The sequence below is a fragment of the Lepidochelys olivacea genome, assembly GCF_965140295.1.
Source record: "Lepidochelys olivacea isolate rLepOli2 genome assembly, chromosome: 10".
NCBI classification, from domain to species: Eukaryota; Metazoa; Chordata; order Testudines; family Cheloniidae; genus Lepidochelys; species Lepidochelys olivacea.
Window position 1 is genome coordinate 17273066 of NC_140420.1, and position 17022 is coordinate 17290087.

General features: G+C 41.6%; 2 protein-coding genes across 2 annotated transcripts; one reads left to right on the plus strand and one right to left on the minus strand.

Moving 5' to 3' along the window:
• Positions 1-3022: 3022 nt before the first annotated feature.
• Positions 3023-8352, plus strand: THUMPD1 (THUMP domain 1 NAT10 acetyltransferase adaptor). Its single transcript, XM_084640999.1, has 4 exons — positions 3023-3344; positions 4717-4891; positions 5559-5807; positions 7114-8352. The coding sequence occupies exons 1-4, from the start codon at positions 3111-3113 to the stop codon at positions 7431-7433; spliced, it is 978 nt and encodes a 325-aa protein (XP_084497125.1). The 5' UTR covers positions 3023-3110; the 3' UTR covers positions 7434-8352.
• Positions 8353-14087: 5735 nt separating this feature from the next.
• Positions 14088-16807, minus strand: LOC311527511 (acyl-coenzyme A synthetase ACSM3, mitochondrial-like). Its single transcript, XM_084641576.1, has 4 exons — positions 16697-16807; positions 15572-15696; positions 15362-15461; positions 14088-14315 (listed from the first exon to the last, which is right to left on the minus strand). Exons 1-4 carry the CDS (start codon positions 16775-16777, stop codon positions 14268-14270), a joined length of 354 nt encoding a protein of 117 aa, XP_084497702.1. The 5' UTR covers positions 16778-16807; the 3' UTR covers positions 14088-14267.
• Positions 16808-17022: the final 215 nt, after the last annotated feature.

A 17022-nucleotide genomic window follows, 5' to 3' on the forward strand; every position in this document is an offset into this window, starting at 1 on the left:
TAGTCTATAATTAAGAAAGGGCTCTAGAAGGATTCCCCCAAAAAAGGTAGTTGCTCTCTCCCTAACAGTTAGTGAGACATGCAGCAGGTCTGCATGAGTGAGATTTTAAATGTCCCTGAAATATACACAGAAAAATCCTTCAACAGAGGAGGCAGAAAAGCTTTCTCCTAAGGAATCCTCGGATGAAAGATTAAATTGCCACAAAGGATGCATGAAAGTTAATAGAAAATGATGGAGAAACTTTTTGGTTTTTTGACAACATGACAACCTAATCTCTTTTAAATTGTTTTTGTGCATCATTCTTTTAGATGAGGCATAAAGCTGGTTTTCGGGGTACATGTTGTCATTTAGAAATCTCATGGCACTTTTCACAAGAGTAGAGCCCTGAATCCCAGTGTCCTTATTAAAGTCTGCTACCTAAAACTCACCAAGCAGCAGCATCTGGAGAAATTATTCTTTGCTTCATGTTTTTCAACTGTTTTGTAATGTTACTATGTGCTCTAAGAAGACATCTATCACCATTCACTTCACAGGTAGCTGGCTGCTGCATTTCAATACAGACTGAAGTGGTTCCTTTATTAAAAACCCCTCCTGCAAACACTTATATATGCCTGCTTTACTTTATGCACTATGAGTAGTCTGGTTGCCTTCACGGGGATTACTCACATGCTTAAAATTAAGCACATTTGAAATCTTTGCAATAGCAGTATTTTGACAGCTGAATCATGTTAAGGCCTTGTTCCTGCAATCCTAACCAATCACAAATATCATACAGTTCATCTGGTTCTTCTGACAAGGGATGGCCTTTATTTTATACCCAAAAGTACCTGTACCATAGAGAAAGCCTATTTTTCCGCTCTGTAAATGTAAATTAGTAATGTTTTAAATGATTAATTAGTAAAATATGGATACATTCCAAACCAAGAGCCTGATTCTGCAATTTTTACACGGAGTAGTATGGGGCTACTTGTAAGTGCCTTTAAAATATGGATTGTACAATGGGGCACAATTGGGAATCTTTCCATTTACTTCAATGGGCTTTGGATCAGGCCCCAAGTTAGCATCTCTTTATATTCTGCAATTTATTAACTCCAATTCTGGACCTTTAATTCTGAGAGCCAAAGTTCTACAAAAGCATAAATCAACAAGATTCCAATCTATCAAAACTCCAATTCACTTTGTCTTCAGATCACTGAAGTGGGATAAAGTATTTTACATTCAGACCGAGCTATTAACAGTTCAGATCAATCAGTATTTTAAAGACCAGTTTCTCTCCTAATACTTTCCATATCAATAAGAGAAGGGTTCTTGGGGTTTTTTTACAACAGACTCTTGCTTGTGTATATAAGTTTAGCCTAAAGCCTAGAGAATCCAGGTCTATTATTATGATGATGATGATATTTACTACTTGTGCTGCTACAGTGTATACAGGCTCCAGTCAGGGAGCATGGCTTCGTTGTGCTCGACACGCTACAGTTAGGCAGTATTGCCAACTGCCACAATTCTGTTTTGAGCATCTTGATATTTAATATTTTTCTGAAATCCCTAGCTCCTGGAGTCTAGTGATTACTTCAGAATCTCAGCTTTGTTGTTTTTTTTAACGTGAGTTTCTAGTCTCCATGGTGGCAGAGAAAAGCTTGAAAATGTGACATGCATGCACCCTAAAGGCTAAGAAATCAGAAGGCAAATTCTCTCTGTGACTTTAAGAACTCCTCAGTGCCAACTGCCAAAGGGTTCACTGTTCAGTAAGAGCAACTCCTGTTAGGCCTGACAAACTCACTACACCTAACACTTTGCTGTCATAGTATTTATCTATAAAGACTGTTACAAGGACAGTGCTTTCTGCACACATGAAAGTCGCTGGGACGTGACTTTAGTTGAGAAGCTGTTTTAGACAAGGATTTTAGTCTGTTAAAGTAAGTTTAGACTCTCAGCGTGTTATACTTTTTGTTTAATAAATAACCTGTTGTTCTTACTATCCTTACTTGCTCCTAAAATCTTAACCTTTGTTAAGAAACATACTTGTTTTCACTATAAATAGATTACAGGGTTGTGTCCTTATAAAGGATTGGATCCTGAGCTGTGCCAGTCAAGCTGTGTGAACTCTGTCCCTTCGGAGACAGCTTACCTGGTTATTTCTACGTGTCCAGTGACACGGGTGGGATACGACTGAGGGAGACTCTGGCAAAGGGGCTGGAGGTTGATGTGTGTTTATCACTAGCCTGTATCGCAAAGATGAGGTCTACAGAAACCAGGAAGTTAAGTCAGTGTTTATCTGTGGCCAGAGGCTGTTGGTTTCAGGGAGCTGAGGTACAGCAAATATGCGGCAAAACTGCTTCATGCTGCAGGCAGATGGTGATGAGGTTCTTCACAAGCTTGTGTACCTCTGGGGAGTATTGCATCCTTTCCCCCAAAAATACTGTTCTGAGGGGGAAACTCAGGATTTTTGAGACCTGACGCAATTTCTGAGTGTGGGAGTTGGCAATTTCTCCTCTATAGAATAATGAAACACGCGGTCCCTGACCCAAAGTCACCTAAAGTTGTAGGATAAACCAAACCGACAGTCTCGTCCACGTGCTTTGCTTGGGTGGGGGGAATGCTTTAGGACAACAGATAAATAAGGGCTGGTAAAGGCACTAGAGTCAGAAACGGGGTGAGCACAGCCAGCGCCGGCTCACCTTTGTGCGGCTGTGGCTACCCACACCGCTCCCCCTTTTCCCCCATGGCCGCTCTCTGCCAAACGTCACAGCACACTGCAGCGTCGGCTACAAAGCGGGGTCTCGCCCCAGTCCCACGCACGCAGGGCCCGGCCCGCGAGAGCCAAGGCGGTGGCACAGCCAGCTCCTGGGGCGCGCCTCTCCCCAAGCGGGCAGGCTCCTTTCCAGGCCTCGCTTCCCTGCACGGGCTCGCGAGCAGCACGGTGACTTTAGGACCCGGCAGAGCCCCTGTACCCGGCGGGCTTTAGGACCCGGAAAGCCCTTGGGACCGACTGGGAAGAGCCGCCTTTCCGTCGCGCGGCGGTGACGTCATCGCCCCGCGACGCACGTCGGCGAGGTAACGCGTCGTTTTGGCGCCCGCGTGGAGTCCGGGCTCGCGGCTCAGCTGCCCCCATGGCCGCCTCGGAGCAGCCGGCTGCGGCGATGAAGCGGCGGCACAAGGCGCAGTACGTGTCGGGGCAGCAGGCCAAGCGGCCCCGGGGCGGCGGCGGCGGCGGGGGGCCGCGGCAGCTGGAGCTCGGCATGCAGGGCATCCTCATCACCTGCAACATGAACGAGCGCAAGTGCGTGGGGGAGGCCTACAGCCTGCTCAACGAGTATGGGGACCTGCTCTACGGGCCCGAGAAGGTGCGTGCGGCCTGCAGCGGCCCCGCCGGCCGGGCTCTGTGCCCTGGGCGTTCTGCAGGGGGCCTCGCATGGTCCCCTCTAGGGGGGGTCGCGGTTTTGTGCTGCTGCACCAGGGGGCTAGAGGTACCTGTCAGGGAGCCAGATTAGGAGCGTGGCACTTAGGGACCCCCCACTAGATACTTGGGCACCAAGCGGGCAAACACCAAAAAAAGGTAGTCCATGCCCCGAGGAGCTCACAGGCTCCTGTGGCGACGGAGTCATCTGTAAGCAGCTTATTTGTGGCAGGCACCAAAGCGAACCCCATACCAGCAGAGGCCTGGGATTGGCTGTGGTTCCTGCGCTCTGCTGTCATCTCGGCCACTGCCAAGATCTGGGGTCCTTAGAGGATGCCCTAGAATGGCAGTTCTGGATAATTTGGGCATCTCTCCTGTCCGAAATAATAATAATATTAAGCCTCAAAAAAGGCAGCATGTTAATGTTCTGGTTTGTGGATATTTTAGCGCAAGAAGTGAACTAATGTTAAATAGGCCATCTAAATGTTTTGTTGTTGTTCAAGTGCCACAGGAGAACACTCTCTTTAAAAGCACTTTAAAATTCAGTATAAGTGCTTCTTGCAGTGGATGGATACACACTTGGTTTAATAACTCCTTCTGGTTAATTGGAGTTAACTGGCCTGTCTGTCTTTCTAAGTTTTTGCTTACAGACTTAAGGGCTTGTCCACACTTAATGCTTCGCTGAAAATGCTACCTGTGCCAACAGGAGAGCTTCTCCTGTTGGCGTAGGTACTTCACCTCCCTGTGAAGTGGTAGCGGGGTTGATGGGAGAATTCTCCCATTGACCTAGTGCTGTCTACACTGGGGGCTAGGTCAGTTTCACCCCTGAGCGATGTAGTTATACCAACCTAATTTCCTAGTATAGACCAGGTCTAAGATTTGCCTATTACTTGCTGCTCCCATTTATAAATTGCTGTGGGTAATAATGTTGAAAAGTTTGCTTTCTAAACTGGTGATGAGGCTTTTTTGTTTTGTTTTTGTTTTAAAGATGATTGATCATCCAGCAGATGAATATCTGTTACCTAATGGTGCAAGAGACAAATTTTATACAACATGCTTTAAAATTAAATCACTACAGAGATTGAGAAAATGAAATGCTGATTCCCCCTGCAATAACTTCTGGTGCTTGTCTTAACCCAGTGTGCCTGACCTAAAATGTCTCACTGCTTATTAATTGTCTACAGTGTCACTGCTTGAATTCTGGCTTTTTTATGCCATGGGTATAGTGGTTGTTGTGGCTTCCATTTATTAAGCATTAGATGTGATTTCTTAACCCTTCACTAACATCTCATTTAAGATGCAGCCTCTTGTTTCAACAGTTTACAAATCAAGATGACAGGTTGTCAGGAAGTGAAGAGGAGGAAGATGATGTTGAAGCTGCCTTAAAGAAAGAAGTTGATCAGATTCGCACTTCGAATGAACAGAAGCTGAGAAGATTCCAGTCAGTGGAGAGTGGAGCTAACAATGTGGTTTTTATTAGAACGCTGGGTGTAGGTGTGTAATGAAATAATTGCTGCATAACGCAACACAAACAGCTGCTTTGCAGTTTGTTAGACTGTGTCATGGTTTGACTGCCAAAGAAATGAAGCATGCTGAATGTTCATGCAGCCTTCCTCTTTCGCATTTGCTTTCCCACTGAACACTCTAGTGACTACAGCCAGATAGTTATTTTGTCCAAGCAGAATCTATCTGACCCTTCTAAACGTAAAAGGGCTTGGTATTTTGCTGACCTTGGAAAGCATGCAAAAAGGCTGATGTTCCTAGATCCCCAGCCTTGTTTGTGAAATAACAAATGTGAGCTGGAAGAACATCCAGTGTATTGACAATCCAGTAGACGTGAGTAGGGTCTGATCTTTTAATCCTTGCTCAGGCAAAACTCCTCTTGCCTGAGTAAAAAACTGCAGAAGTACACCTCCAGTGTTGCACCTTGTGGGTACTCTCTCGTGTGCTTTACAAGCCAGAATTGTGGAACTAATCTGCTCTCTATACTTTCAAACTCCATACCCTTTTGTAAGAACTCCATAGCATTTAGTAGGGTGCTGCAGAATTTGATGATTCAATTTCTTTGTACTTGTAAGCAAATAAAATTGGATTCTGTATTGCTTTTTAAAAAGGAAATTATTTCCATTTGATGCTCTTACTCTGTTGTCTTGTCTCGTAGAACCTGAGAAGCTCGTGCATCATATATTAATGGACTTGCACACTACTAAAAAGAAGAAAACAAGAGTTATTCTGCGCATGTTGCCCATTTCTGGAACCTGCAAGGCTTTTATGGAAGATATGAAAAAGTATTCAGAGACCTTCTTTGAGCCTTGGTTTAAAGCCCCTAATAAGGGTACTTTTCAGATTGTTTACAAAGCTCGCAATAACAGTCACATGAGTAGGGAAGAAGTAATCAAAGAATTGGCAGGTATGTACTTATCTGACATAGCATGATTGTAGACAAGTGTATAAACTACCTAAGACTGCATGTGTAACATAGGTCAAATTATTCAAGCAAAATATTTTTAGTAGACATAAATGTTGCGTTATAGCAAACTCAAGCATATTGAATTATGAAAGTCTTTCAAGTTTTTTTTTTTCCTTAAGCTCTGTGAAAATAACCTGGCATTAACAACACTCTTTTCTGATATCATAGGTTTTCATTTTAACAAATCATAAACCAGAAGAGTGTGCGGTCCAACTTTGTTGGCTATAACTCACTGTGACAATACCATTCTTGCAAACTTCCAGGATTGTACTAAAAATTCTTTGAATACTGAACATTATAGGGAAACACCATCGAGCCATTTCCCAATAGACTGTGACTTAGATCTGGTCTGCACGACAGAGTTAGGTCAACGCAAGACTGCTTACATCTACCTAACTATAGAAATGCCTACACTTGAATTTCACTCCCATTAACATAACTGCACCACTATGCTGACTTAATAACTGCACCTCCATAAGCAGTGCAGAGTCAAGATTGATGTAGTTAGGTAGATGCAGTGTCAGTGTAGACACTGCTTTGCTTATGTCGACTGTTACTGGCTTTCAGGAGCTGTCCCACAATGCCTCACACTGACAGAACAATCGATACGACCACTCCTGGTAAGGACATGTGCCACCAAAACAAGGAGCGAAGTGCAGACATGCACAAGCAATGTAATTACAGTGGCAGCTGTATGCTGGCATAAACCAGGTCAACGTCTTAATTTTGTAGTGTAGATGTGGCCTTAATGAAATAACTCTAAGTTCACTTGGCAGTTTTCTCCTTGAGAGTTACTGTGGAATAGTCCTTTGGTTCGAGAGAGTGTTTCTAAGAGTCCCAGTCTGTCCTGCCTATTTGACCAATTCAGTGACTGAAAATTCTTGATTGCAGCTGCCATAGCTAAAGGAAGGTGCCTTGTTTCCCCCTGCCTTGTGGTGCAGCTTGTGCTCTGAGATTTTAGTTCCTGAACCAAGTATTCGGAATATTTTTTGAAACCGTGTTTTTGTGAAATTGGTGCTTATTTTGGCTTGTTGCTACAATAGCTGGTTTCTCTCATTGTTTGGCAGTAAGTTTATCCCCTCTCTCTGATTTGTGGTATTTTTTTAGAACTTGTCTGATTAAAAGTCCTTGCACTTTAAGTGAGGGCTCAACTGATGAACGTAACACCACATTTACACTCTTCTCTATGAAAAACATTCCTCCAGTTTCCCTACCGATTCTAAGACCGTTTCCTTTTATTTTGTAGGAATAGTGGGCAGCCTAAATCCAGAAAACAAAGTGGATCTTAATAATCCCCAGTATACCATTGTGGTAGAAATAATAAAAAATGTCTGTTGCTTGAGCGTGGTGAAAGACTATGTTTTGTTCAGAAAATATAATCTACAAGAGGTGGTGAAGAGCAACAAGGAGGAGCTGGGGCAGCAAAACCTGTTGAGTGCTTCCCAAGGGGAGAAGTTGGAAGAAATAAAACTGGCAGAAGAGGACACTAAAGAAGTGAAACCAGAAGACAAAAATCAGGGTGAAGAGGAAGCTAAGCCCAATGAGAGCAATAATCAGCAGGCATAGAGAATGTGATGGAAGGGGAAGACACACACTAAAGATCACTGTAAAATAGACTGGCTTAAAGTTTTGAAATGGTCGTTTAAAGAGGAGCTTAATTTTTTTATTTTAAATTTGCTTTTTAAATATCCTATTTAAAAAAAAAAAATGTAATGTTCCATCCTGTCTTTGCTATTGGAGTCAATGTTGCAGCACGCAGTGTCCGAGAGAATAAGTGACCAAACTCTTCAGCCTGATTCTCCAGTGCTTTCCATCTTGTGTGGTCAGATATCTGCAGAGTGTGTGTAAATTGTTACCAGTCTGATCTGGTAGCATTTTACTCCCACTTACCACATGTAAATAACTACCATAGGGTGCCTGGCTGACTCAACCCCTTTGCCTCCAGACATTGGCAGAGGCAGGATTGAGAGGTCTGGAAAAGGACAGGATCTTGCAAGGGGATTTATTTGAAAATACAGTGCCATTTTGTTTTGGTGACATGACTTTGCATACTATATAAACCTTGTTGTCTTATTAAATACAGAATGAGCCATAAGCACCTGACTTTCTGTATGATGTTCAGATGTCTGCAAAGACTAGTGTACAACATATTAACATGTCTTTGAAATATTTTGGGTGGAAAAGAGGAATTGCCACCATCAAAATAGCTCAGTATTATGAGCAAACCTCTCCCTCACCCTTCTCCCTCAAATTCCTGTAATTTTCGAGAACAGACAGATGCCAGTGTGGAAGTCATGTATATTCATGGCAAAAGCACCCTGTGGCATGTCTGCCAAGAACAGCAATGTACATAATGGATAGGAGCATATATGGTTATCCATTAACAATCTGTGAAGAACCCATGTCTAAGGATGCTTATTCCAAGGGCACTCTTTCATTTATGTTTGATGTTTTTATTAAAGTCTCATTGGTTTTATTTTTTTTATTAGCTGTGCTCATATTTGAGTTAAACCTCCTTTTTAAACTTCTTGATGTGAAAGCAGCTCTCTCTGTATTACACAACATCTAGTAGAAAACGTTTAACTTTTTGTATGGTTTCAGTTTTACAAAATGAGTGTTTTGTCCCAGTTTGAAAATAGCATCTGAGTTTTTCCTCTTCATAGAACGTTTAAAGAGTAGGTCTCATTGATAAGTTACACTATCATGTTTACAAAGACTAGAAACCCAGATTTTTTAAAAAAACCCTATTTTAATATAGTGCGGCTATAGCTTGTTTTTCCAATAGTATTGTTGCCTTACAGTTTTTGTACAAGTGTATGGCTTAGGTGTTTCATGATACACTTACAACTTAAACCTGTAGGTGTCACTAATGGAAAAGCACTTGCTCCAAATAACACCAGCTGGCTTGACTGTGATTTAATGAAAAGGACAGGGTTGAGCCTCTTAAGGGTTTTGTTTTATGATCTCTAGTGTTTGTAAAACTGTTTTAAGTGTGAAAATTAAAAAAAAAATGCTTCCGTACTCCTGTGTTCCCCCCCCCCCCCCCCCCGACTGACTTAAGTTCTGCTTTCTCACAGCCAGTGCTGTTCTTTTGATATGTGAATATAGATTCCGAGGCCTGAAGGAACCGTTGTGATCATCCAGTCTGATCTCCTGTATAACAGGTCATAGAACTTCTCCAAAATAATTCCTAGAGCAGATCTTTTAGAAAAACATCCAATCTTGATTTAAAAATTTAATGGAGAACCTACCATAACCCTTGGTAAATTGTTCCAGTGGTTAGTTGCTCTCACTTTACAAACTGTATGCCTTATTTCCAGTCTGAACCTGTCTAGCTTCAACTTCTAGCTATTGGATTGTGTTATACCTTTATCTGATAAATTGAATGGGGATTGTTTCACGGTGGGAGGCCCATTATTAAATATTTGTTCCCAATTTAGATACTTAGAGACTTCAGTCAAGTCACCCCTTAATCTTTTGTTTGTTACATAGAGTGAGCTCCTTGAGTCTGTCACTACAAGGCATGTTTTCTAAATCTTTAATCATTTTTGTGGCACAATTTTCTCCAGTTTATCAAAATCCTTCTTGAATTGGGGACACTGGAACGGGATACAGTACTCCAGGAGCAGTTACAGTAGTGCTAAATATAGAGGTAAAATAACCTCTCCACTCCTACTTAAGATTCCCCAATTTGTGCATCTATGGATCACATTAGTCCTTTTGACTAATCTGCCCACCTGGGCATTCCAGGCCACAGAACCTCCCCACCCACTTCTGTAATAGATCCATAACCTCTCACAGAGTTACTGAAGTCCTCAAATCATGATTTGAAGACTTCAGATTACAGAGAAACCACCCTTTACTCCAGTTTAAGCCAGCAAATGATCCATGCAGACTGTGACGGGTTGTCACCCCCGGAGTGAAGCATGGAAGCTATTGGAACTGCTGTACCCCCAAACCATTCAGCTAGGCTGTCCTCTCACACACGGCTCTGCTGGTGACTCAGAGCCAGCCTTCTCCGGGCCCTGTTATCACCCAACACAACAGCAGGTGCTGCCACCTAAGTCACTCATGGACCAACAATAGAGGCACCAGCCAATTTCCCAGCTCCTCAGCCTTGCACCCCTACTGAAGTATAAACCCAGAATTATACCATCGTGCACTGCATAGGGGTCTGTATGCTGCAAGCTCATTCAATAGTCTGCTTCCCCCTCGATGTGAGGAAGATATACAACAGCCTTTGTTACCAGAGCTAAGATTCTCTAACGCTTCATTCAATAACATGCTAGTTAAGATAAAACAAGTTTATTAACTACTTAGCACTGGTCTACACTGGGGGGGGGGGGAATCGATCTAAGTTATGCAACTTCAGCTACGTGAATAACGTAGCTGAAGTTGACGTACTTGGATTGACTTACTGTGGTGTCTCCACCATGGTGAGTCGACTGCTGCTGCTCCCCCATCGACTCCGCCTGTGCCTCTCGTGGCACTGGAGTACAGGAGTTGATGGGAGAGTGCTTGGGGGTCGATTTATCGCGTCTAGACTAGATGCAATAAATCAATCCCCGCTGGATCAATAGCTGCCTGCCAATCTGGTGGGTAGTGAAGACATACCCAGACATATATTTTAATCGATAAGTGATAGCAAACAGATCAAAGCAGGTTATCTAGGAAATTAAACAAAATTGCAATCCCAGATAGGATTTGAATCAGCAGTAGCTCATCCTGACTGATGAGATAAGCAAGTTTTAGCTTCCTTACACAGGCAGGGCTTCTTTCCCACCTGGGACCCTCTCCCCAGTTCAGTCTTTGTTCCTCTGGTGTTGTTTCCAGTCATGAAGTCACTTCCCCCTTACATAGTTTTTCCATATGGCAAGAACCCCTTTGTTCCAAGCCAGGCATCCAGCCCAGTTCATGGAAAAGTACAGGTACCAAAATGGAGTTCGGTATCGCTGAGTCACAGCAGCCATTATTCATAGGCTGGCTGAAATATTCCCAGGTGAGGCCAAACCTTTTCCATGGTCCATTGTCCTTATTGAAAAGGAGTACTTGTGGCACCTTAGAGACTAACCAATTTATTTGAGCATGAGCTTTCGTGAGCTACAGCTCACTTCATCGGACATCCGATGAAGTGAGCTGTAGCTCACGAAAGCTCATGCTCAAATAAATTGGTTAGTCTCTAAGGTGCCACAAGTACTCCTTTTCTTTTTGCGAATACAGACTAACACGGCTGTTACTCTGAAACCTGTCCTTATTGATGGGCCATTAGCACTGTCTAGCTTCTTCATTGTTGTACCTGAAAGGCTAGTTGTGGGTGTTTCCAACTTCACAGCATCTTTCAGTAACATATACATAGCAAAACTTCATGACTTCACATACAATGACAGCACACACAATCCAACAAGCTATTAATGTTTGGCAGCTCAGGACTTTTAGAATGATACCTCACAAGGCATACTTTGTACCAGACATATAATATTACAGTGGTGAATATGGGGATGCCAAGCTGTCACAGAGGAAGGTGAAAATCCCCACATAGGCTCTGCCAATCTGACTCATGGAAAAATTCCTTCTTGACCCCAAATATGGGGATCAGTTATACCCGGAGCATGTGGGCAAGACCCACCAACCAAACACCTGGGAAAGAATTCTCTGTAGTAACTCAGACCCTTCCTGATCTAGCGTCTCACCACCAGCCATTGGTGATATTCACTATTAGTAGCTGTAGATGGGACACATGCCATTGTCTCATTGTACCATTCCCTCTGTACATTTACCAAGTTCAGTCTTGAAGCCAATTAGGTTTTTGTTGGTTTTTTTTTTTTTTGCCCCCCGCTGCTCCCCTTGGAAGGTGTTATAAACATACAGCTAAGGGAAGCATAAAATCCCTCCTTTACCTGTAAAGCGTTAATCAGTTCCATTAACCTAGTTGGCACCTGACCAGACAGACCAATGGGGAAAGAAGATATTTTCAAATCTGTGGTGGGGGGGAAGGTTTTTGTTTGGGCTTTTGTTGTTCTCTCCGGAGACAGAGAGAGCAAGCAAGTAATCCAGCTTCTACTGAATGATACATCTAAAATTACAGAAATAGTAAGTAATAGCAAGGAAATGTATTAGAGTATGTTTTGATTTAGCTTGTGAATTCGCCCTATGCTAAGAGGAAGGTTTATTCCTGTTTCTTTGTAACTTTAAAGTTTTGCTTAGAGGGGAATCCTCTGTTTTTAAATCTTATTACCCTGTAAAATTATCTTCCATCCTGATTTTACAGAGGTGTTTCTTTTACTTTTTTTTATTTATAATAGAAGTTATGTTTTTAAGACTCTGATTGGGGTTTTTAGTGTCCTAAAAACCCAAGGGTCTGGTCTGTGCTCACCTTGTTTACTCTCAAGCCTTGCGAGGAAAGGGGGTGAAGGAGCTTGGGGGGATATTTTGGGGAAACAGGAACTCCAAGTGGTCCTTTTCCTAAATCTTTGTCTAACTCATTTGGTGGTGGCAGCGATACCGTTCCAAGGACAAGGAAGAATTTGTGCCTTGGGGAAGTTTTTAACCTAAGCTGGTAGAAATAAGCTTCTTCTACCTGTTCTGTATTATTGTTGATAATTCTACCATTGCCATCTCATAAAGAATCCATTTTCAGGATTCTTTTTGTTTACTTAAAAAAAACCACCTCCTTATTGTTGTTAACGTTGCTAGCCCTAGATTTCTCCTTGAGTTCCTTTGCTTTCCTTATCAATTTTCTATAATTCCTAGCTTTTGATTTATATTACCAAGTTCCCCTTTTGTGTTTATATTATAGCTGCCTCTACTTCCCCTCTAAACCCAGGTTGTTGTAGGTTTTTTTTTAACCAATCCAGCCTTCCTTGGGGATTGTGGCTTTTTGAACATCTAGTAAAGTGTTCTTAAACAATTCCCAATTGCATTTACATGTGTCTGATTAAAGTTGTCCTCCCAACTGATTTAGCTCATAATTGTTTTCAGCTTTGTGAAACTGGCCCTTGTCAAGCACGCTGTGTATACACTACTGGTCTGGACTTGATTCTGTTTGTACATTGTAAATGTGTTCAAGTCATGATCACTTGTACCTAACATTAGTTCTGTGATCAGTTCCTGTTAATCTGTCAGGAGTAGGTCTAATATAGAATTCCCCTGTGTTGGTTGCAATGCTTTGTGAGTTAGGAAATTGTCAACTACAATATTTAGAAATTCTAAGGATGTTTTAGTACTGGCAGGATGAACCTTCCAGCATATGAGCACATCCATAGTTTTGTGCATTTGGACCAGAACCAGTAGTGTCAGCATGATCCAAGTCTCATCCCTGTGTAAGAGAAAGAGCCATGAGTGTGGCTGGAGACTAAAGTACCAATTGGCTGGTGTCTGTTGGTGGTATGGAGATTGGTATGGCTGCCTGAAGTGAGCCCACCTACTCATTTCCCACAAACGTTTTCAGAATGCTTACATCTAAACCCCCTATAGCTTGGTTAGATGTATCTTAGGGGAAACAAAATGTAAGCTTTTCAAAAAGAAACTTGCATAATAAGTTATCCATATGTTGAGTCAACCAGTCTCTTACCCAAGCTATTGTCTGCACTGTTTTCTTAAGATAAATGCATTTTTTCAATTTTTCTAAAGCACTCTTGCCTTCTCACAATTCCCATCTCTTCCCTAAAATGCTTATTTTTCTTAACTAGTTATAAACGTGTATTAGAATTTGAAAATAAGATGAGTTTTGTAAGTTGCTAGCACACACTGAACTTTGTGCAGTATAACAAATATTCACTATCTAATTAGCAAGCATATTGATATCATAAGCATCATGATAGTATTTATCAAGACATAACAGCAAGATGTTACCTATGGGAATATGGGAGGAAAGAAAAAAAAGAAATTATGTTTCCATACTCCCAAACAACATTACATTTGTCCCCACTCTTTGTTTTTTAGTTCATTCCTTCTGATTTTCCCAGTGATTGTCTTTGGCAGTTGTTGGACAAATTCCATCCGATAAAAACAAAACACAAGACCAAGTAAAATGACCAGATGTAATATATTAGCATATTTTTGACATGAAGCAGCAGTTACTGTGACACTGTTTATTTTAAATTATTTAAAATGTGGTGATCATTTTATTCATATGCAATATTTCCCAAACATTAAATGTTATAATTTAAAATATATAATGGGAAATATTCAGTATATTTGTTATATTTACTATGTCATATATACTACTAGGCTTTCTTTTGGTCATAAAATATTTCTGTGGTACTGATCTAGAGCTAATTTTTGTAGCTTCAGCCCTTCCTTGGTTAGAACAGGGTTTCTCAATCCACCTTTCATTACTTGCCTTTCTGGAGTACTTGTATGGAGCAGTAACATTCTTGACATGAACTTGCAGCTCAGGAGTTAATGTGACTTAAAGGCAGGAGACAAGACCACAGAAGCTTTCACCACCTACGAAGTAAAATCAATTAAAATTGCAACATTAATTAAAATATAAACCAGCAAACAACACAGTTAATTGGGAACAAGTTAATTTAATCGCACAACAAGAAATATGGGATAACAAAAACCTTGAGTGTAAACATATTTAAAACTAGGACCACATTCTTTATATACTTAGACCGTTACTGCAGGAGTAGTCAGGTTACAAGCAACCTGAGCAAGGGTTTCAAAATCTGGTCCTGAGTTTGTAGAAATGCTGTAGTGTGGGGTTTTTTTTTAAAGTGGTAGATTCCAGGATGTCTTATTATTAAATTCAAGGGGAAGAGCTGCAGCAAGTGTATCAAAGTGTAGCTTCATAATGGTCCAAGATATCCTTTTACTTAATGGGATGTGCTTTCTTACTTAGCCTGTATTATTCCACTTGTTAAAGTGAACATACTTGGGGTGGGAGTCACAAAGACATTTATATGCCTAATTCCCATTGAAATCAGTGAGTTAGGTGCTTAAATTCCTTTGTGAATTCCACCCTTGATGTTTAACCTTTCCAGACCTTTCCACAGGTGTACGATATATAGCATATTTTCGTAGCCAGATTCTGCTCCCAGTTACATCTGAGTAATTCTGTGAATTCCATGAAGTTATTCTGGATTCACGCAGTCAGAAGCAGGTTGTACATCCATATTCCTGCCCTAAAATGTTTTGCATGGTATTGCTGTGCCCTGTTCCAACAACTGCTGTTTATTATTCTAGAGGTCGCTGCATTTTAGTGGTAGGAGAAAAAGGAGTATAGTAAATTACTCAACCTACCCTAGGGTCAAAGGAGACAAGGAGGAAATCCTTAGTTAGTGAACCTAAGGACCAGCCCATATTCAAGGCTGAACCTAAAGGCGAATCCATCTAATGGCCTGGCCCTGCAGCCTCAGTGCAGGCAAAACTATTGAAGTCAGTTAGAATTTTGCATATGAACTAGAGAATCAGATCCTAAGTTTGGTATCCTTTAAGCTGAAAGGTGGTTTATAAATGCAAGATATAATTATTATTGACTATAATATTACCTCTCCTCTGAGTGGGTCTGGGCTGCTGACAACAGCTGCTTCTGCTACTGCCAGGTGCTTGATCAAGGCACTTTCTACTTCAAACAGTCCAATACGATACCTAGGAGAGGAAAAATTAGGTGTTTAGTAGATTAAATATGTGCAGCTCTTTCATTAACAAACTCTCCCCTAGTTTGTATTTTCCTGTAGTTTTAACTGAAAGGTACAAACCCAGCGGAGATGATATCATCCACTCTTCCTACAAACCACAAGTATCCATCTTCATCCACAGTCCCTCTGTCCCCAGCGATATAAAAAATCCCACGTAGTATTGCAGCAGTTTTTCCTGGATCATCCTAACAACCATGAAATAATGAAAATGTTGCAATTGTTGATGAATTAAGCTCCTGCTCTAGTTGAAATTCACCTCTGTGGCTACCAGCCCCTGGGTTCTTAGGGTGCATCCGCAGCTCATCAAACAACACCACTTGCACTTAGAAATAAGCACTTTCAGGTCTTCAGATTTGAGCTGACGGCTATTTTTTCAGGGAGGGAAAATGAATAATAGAGCCAGGAATAGAATCCAAAGTCACACAGCCGGTCAGTGACAGAGACAGGGAGAGAACCCAAGTTTCCCAACTCCTGGTTCTCCCATTTCTACAGCTATACTGCCCCCAATGTAAGGGTTGGATTTGAATGGGCAATTTAGAGTTGGAAGAGTCATTATTCGGTTACCAGGCACCTGAGTCAGCCACTCCTCTTGTCTTGCATATTGTGGTATTTGTGAATACACCCTCTTTCAGTGTCTGAGGAATAGTTCAAGTTATAGAAATATGAATTAGGTTATAGCTGTCTCCTACCCATTTTTCCCTTCTTTGCATGCTAAACACTTTTAATTCAATATTTCAAGACTGGGATTTTCATTGTTAGTGATGGGCATAGACAAGAACCCAGATCTGAATGATCCACAAACTTGGGGGAAATTTAGATATGAACTTTGTCATTTAGTTTAGTTCATCAGCCATTATTTAATATGTCATTTACTCTTTGCTGGTAGAATATGGACACATAAGGCTGTGCTGCAGGAGATATGTTTTGTATTTCTCATTACGTTCAATATGTATCAAAGTTTTTGGGCTAGATTTTGACTAGCCCTGATGCAGCTCCTGCCACCTCCTGTCATGGCTGTATTAGGGTTACCTGAATCATGGCTGGGGCATAGCGGGAAAGTAAGAACTGTTTACCCAATACTCCCACCCACAAGCAAGTGAATGAGCAAGGGCAAGGAATGTCTGGAGTCATGGTTCTGTGCACCAGCCAGTGAGCTGCACTCTGAAAAGAGGTTTTGCAACTTACTTGCAAAGGGGTGTTGTTCATAATCCCACTGTGACACCACACCCCATATTCATCATAGTGGTACGATTCTGACGTAATCATGATGCATCTTGCACAAGATATGTCATGTGAGGTGTCTATGGAAAAGTTATGATTTGCTGAATATGAGTATCCTATTTCTATGCATGTATCATTTTTGTATCTGAAGTTATGAATATTGACTATCTGTATTTCAAACGTGGCTACACCTGCTATGACTCATTGGGAGCATGCAAGGGCATGTGACCAGATCACATGATACTAAATTCCATTTTGGTGCCTGTATTTTCCCACAAACTGGGCTGGGA

Excerpts from the sequence above, each read along its gene's own strand:
- THUMPD1 (XM_084640999.1), top strand. The coding sequence starts at position 3,111 with ATGGCCGCCTCGGAGCAGCCGGCTGCGGCGATGAAGCGGCGGCACAAG. Across the intron at positions 3,345-4,716 it reads TGCTCTACGGGCCCGAGAAG|TTTACAAATCAAGATGACAG; the intron begins GTGCGTGCGGCC and ends TTGTTTCAACAG. Across the intron at positions 4,892-5,558 it reads TATTAGAACGCTGGGTGTAG|AACCTGAGAAGCTCGTGCAT; the intron begins GTGTGTAATGAA and ends CTTGTCTCGTAG.
- LOC311527511 (XM_084641576.1), bottom strand. The coding sequence starts at position 16,777 with ATGATTACGTCAGAATCGTACCACTATGATGAATATGGGGTGTGGTGT. Across the intron at positions 15,697-16,696 it reads TGAACAACACCCCTTTGCAA|GATGATCCAGGAAAAACTGC; the intron begins GTAAGTTGCAAA and ends CATGGTTGTTAG. Across the intron at positions 15,462-15,571 it reads GATGATATCATCTCCGCTGG|GTATCGTATTGGACTGTTTG; the intron begins GTTTGTACCTTT and ends TTCCTCTCCTAG.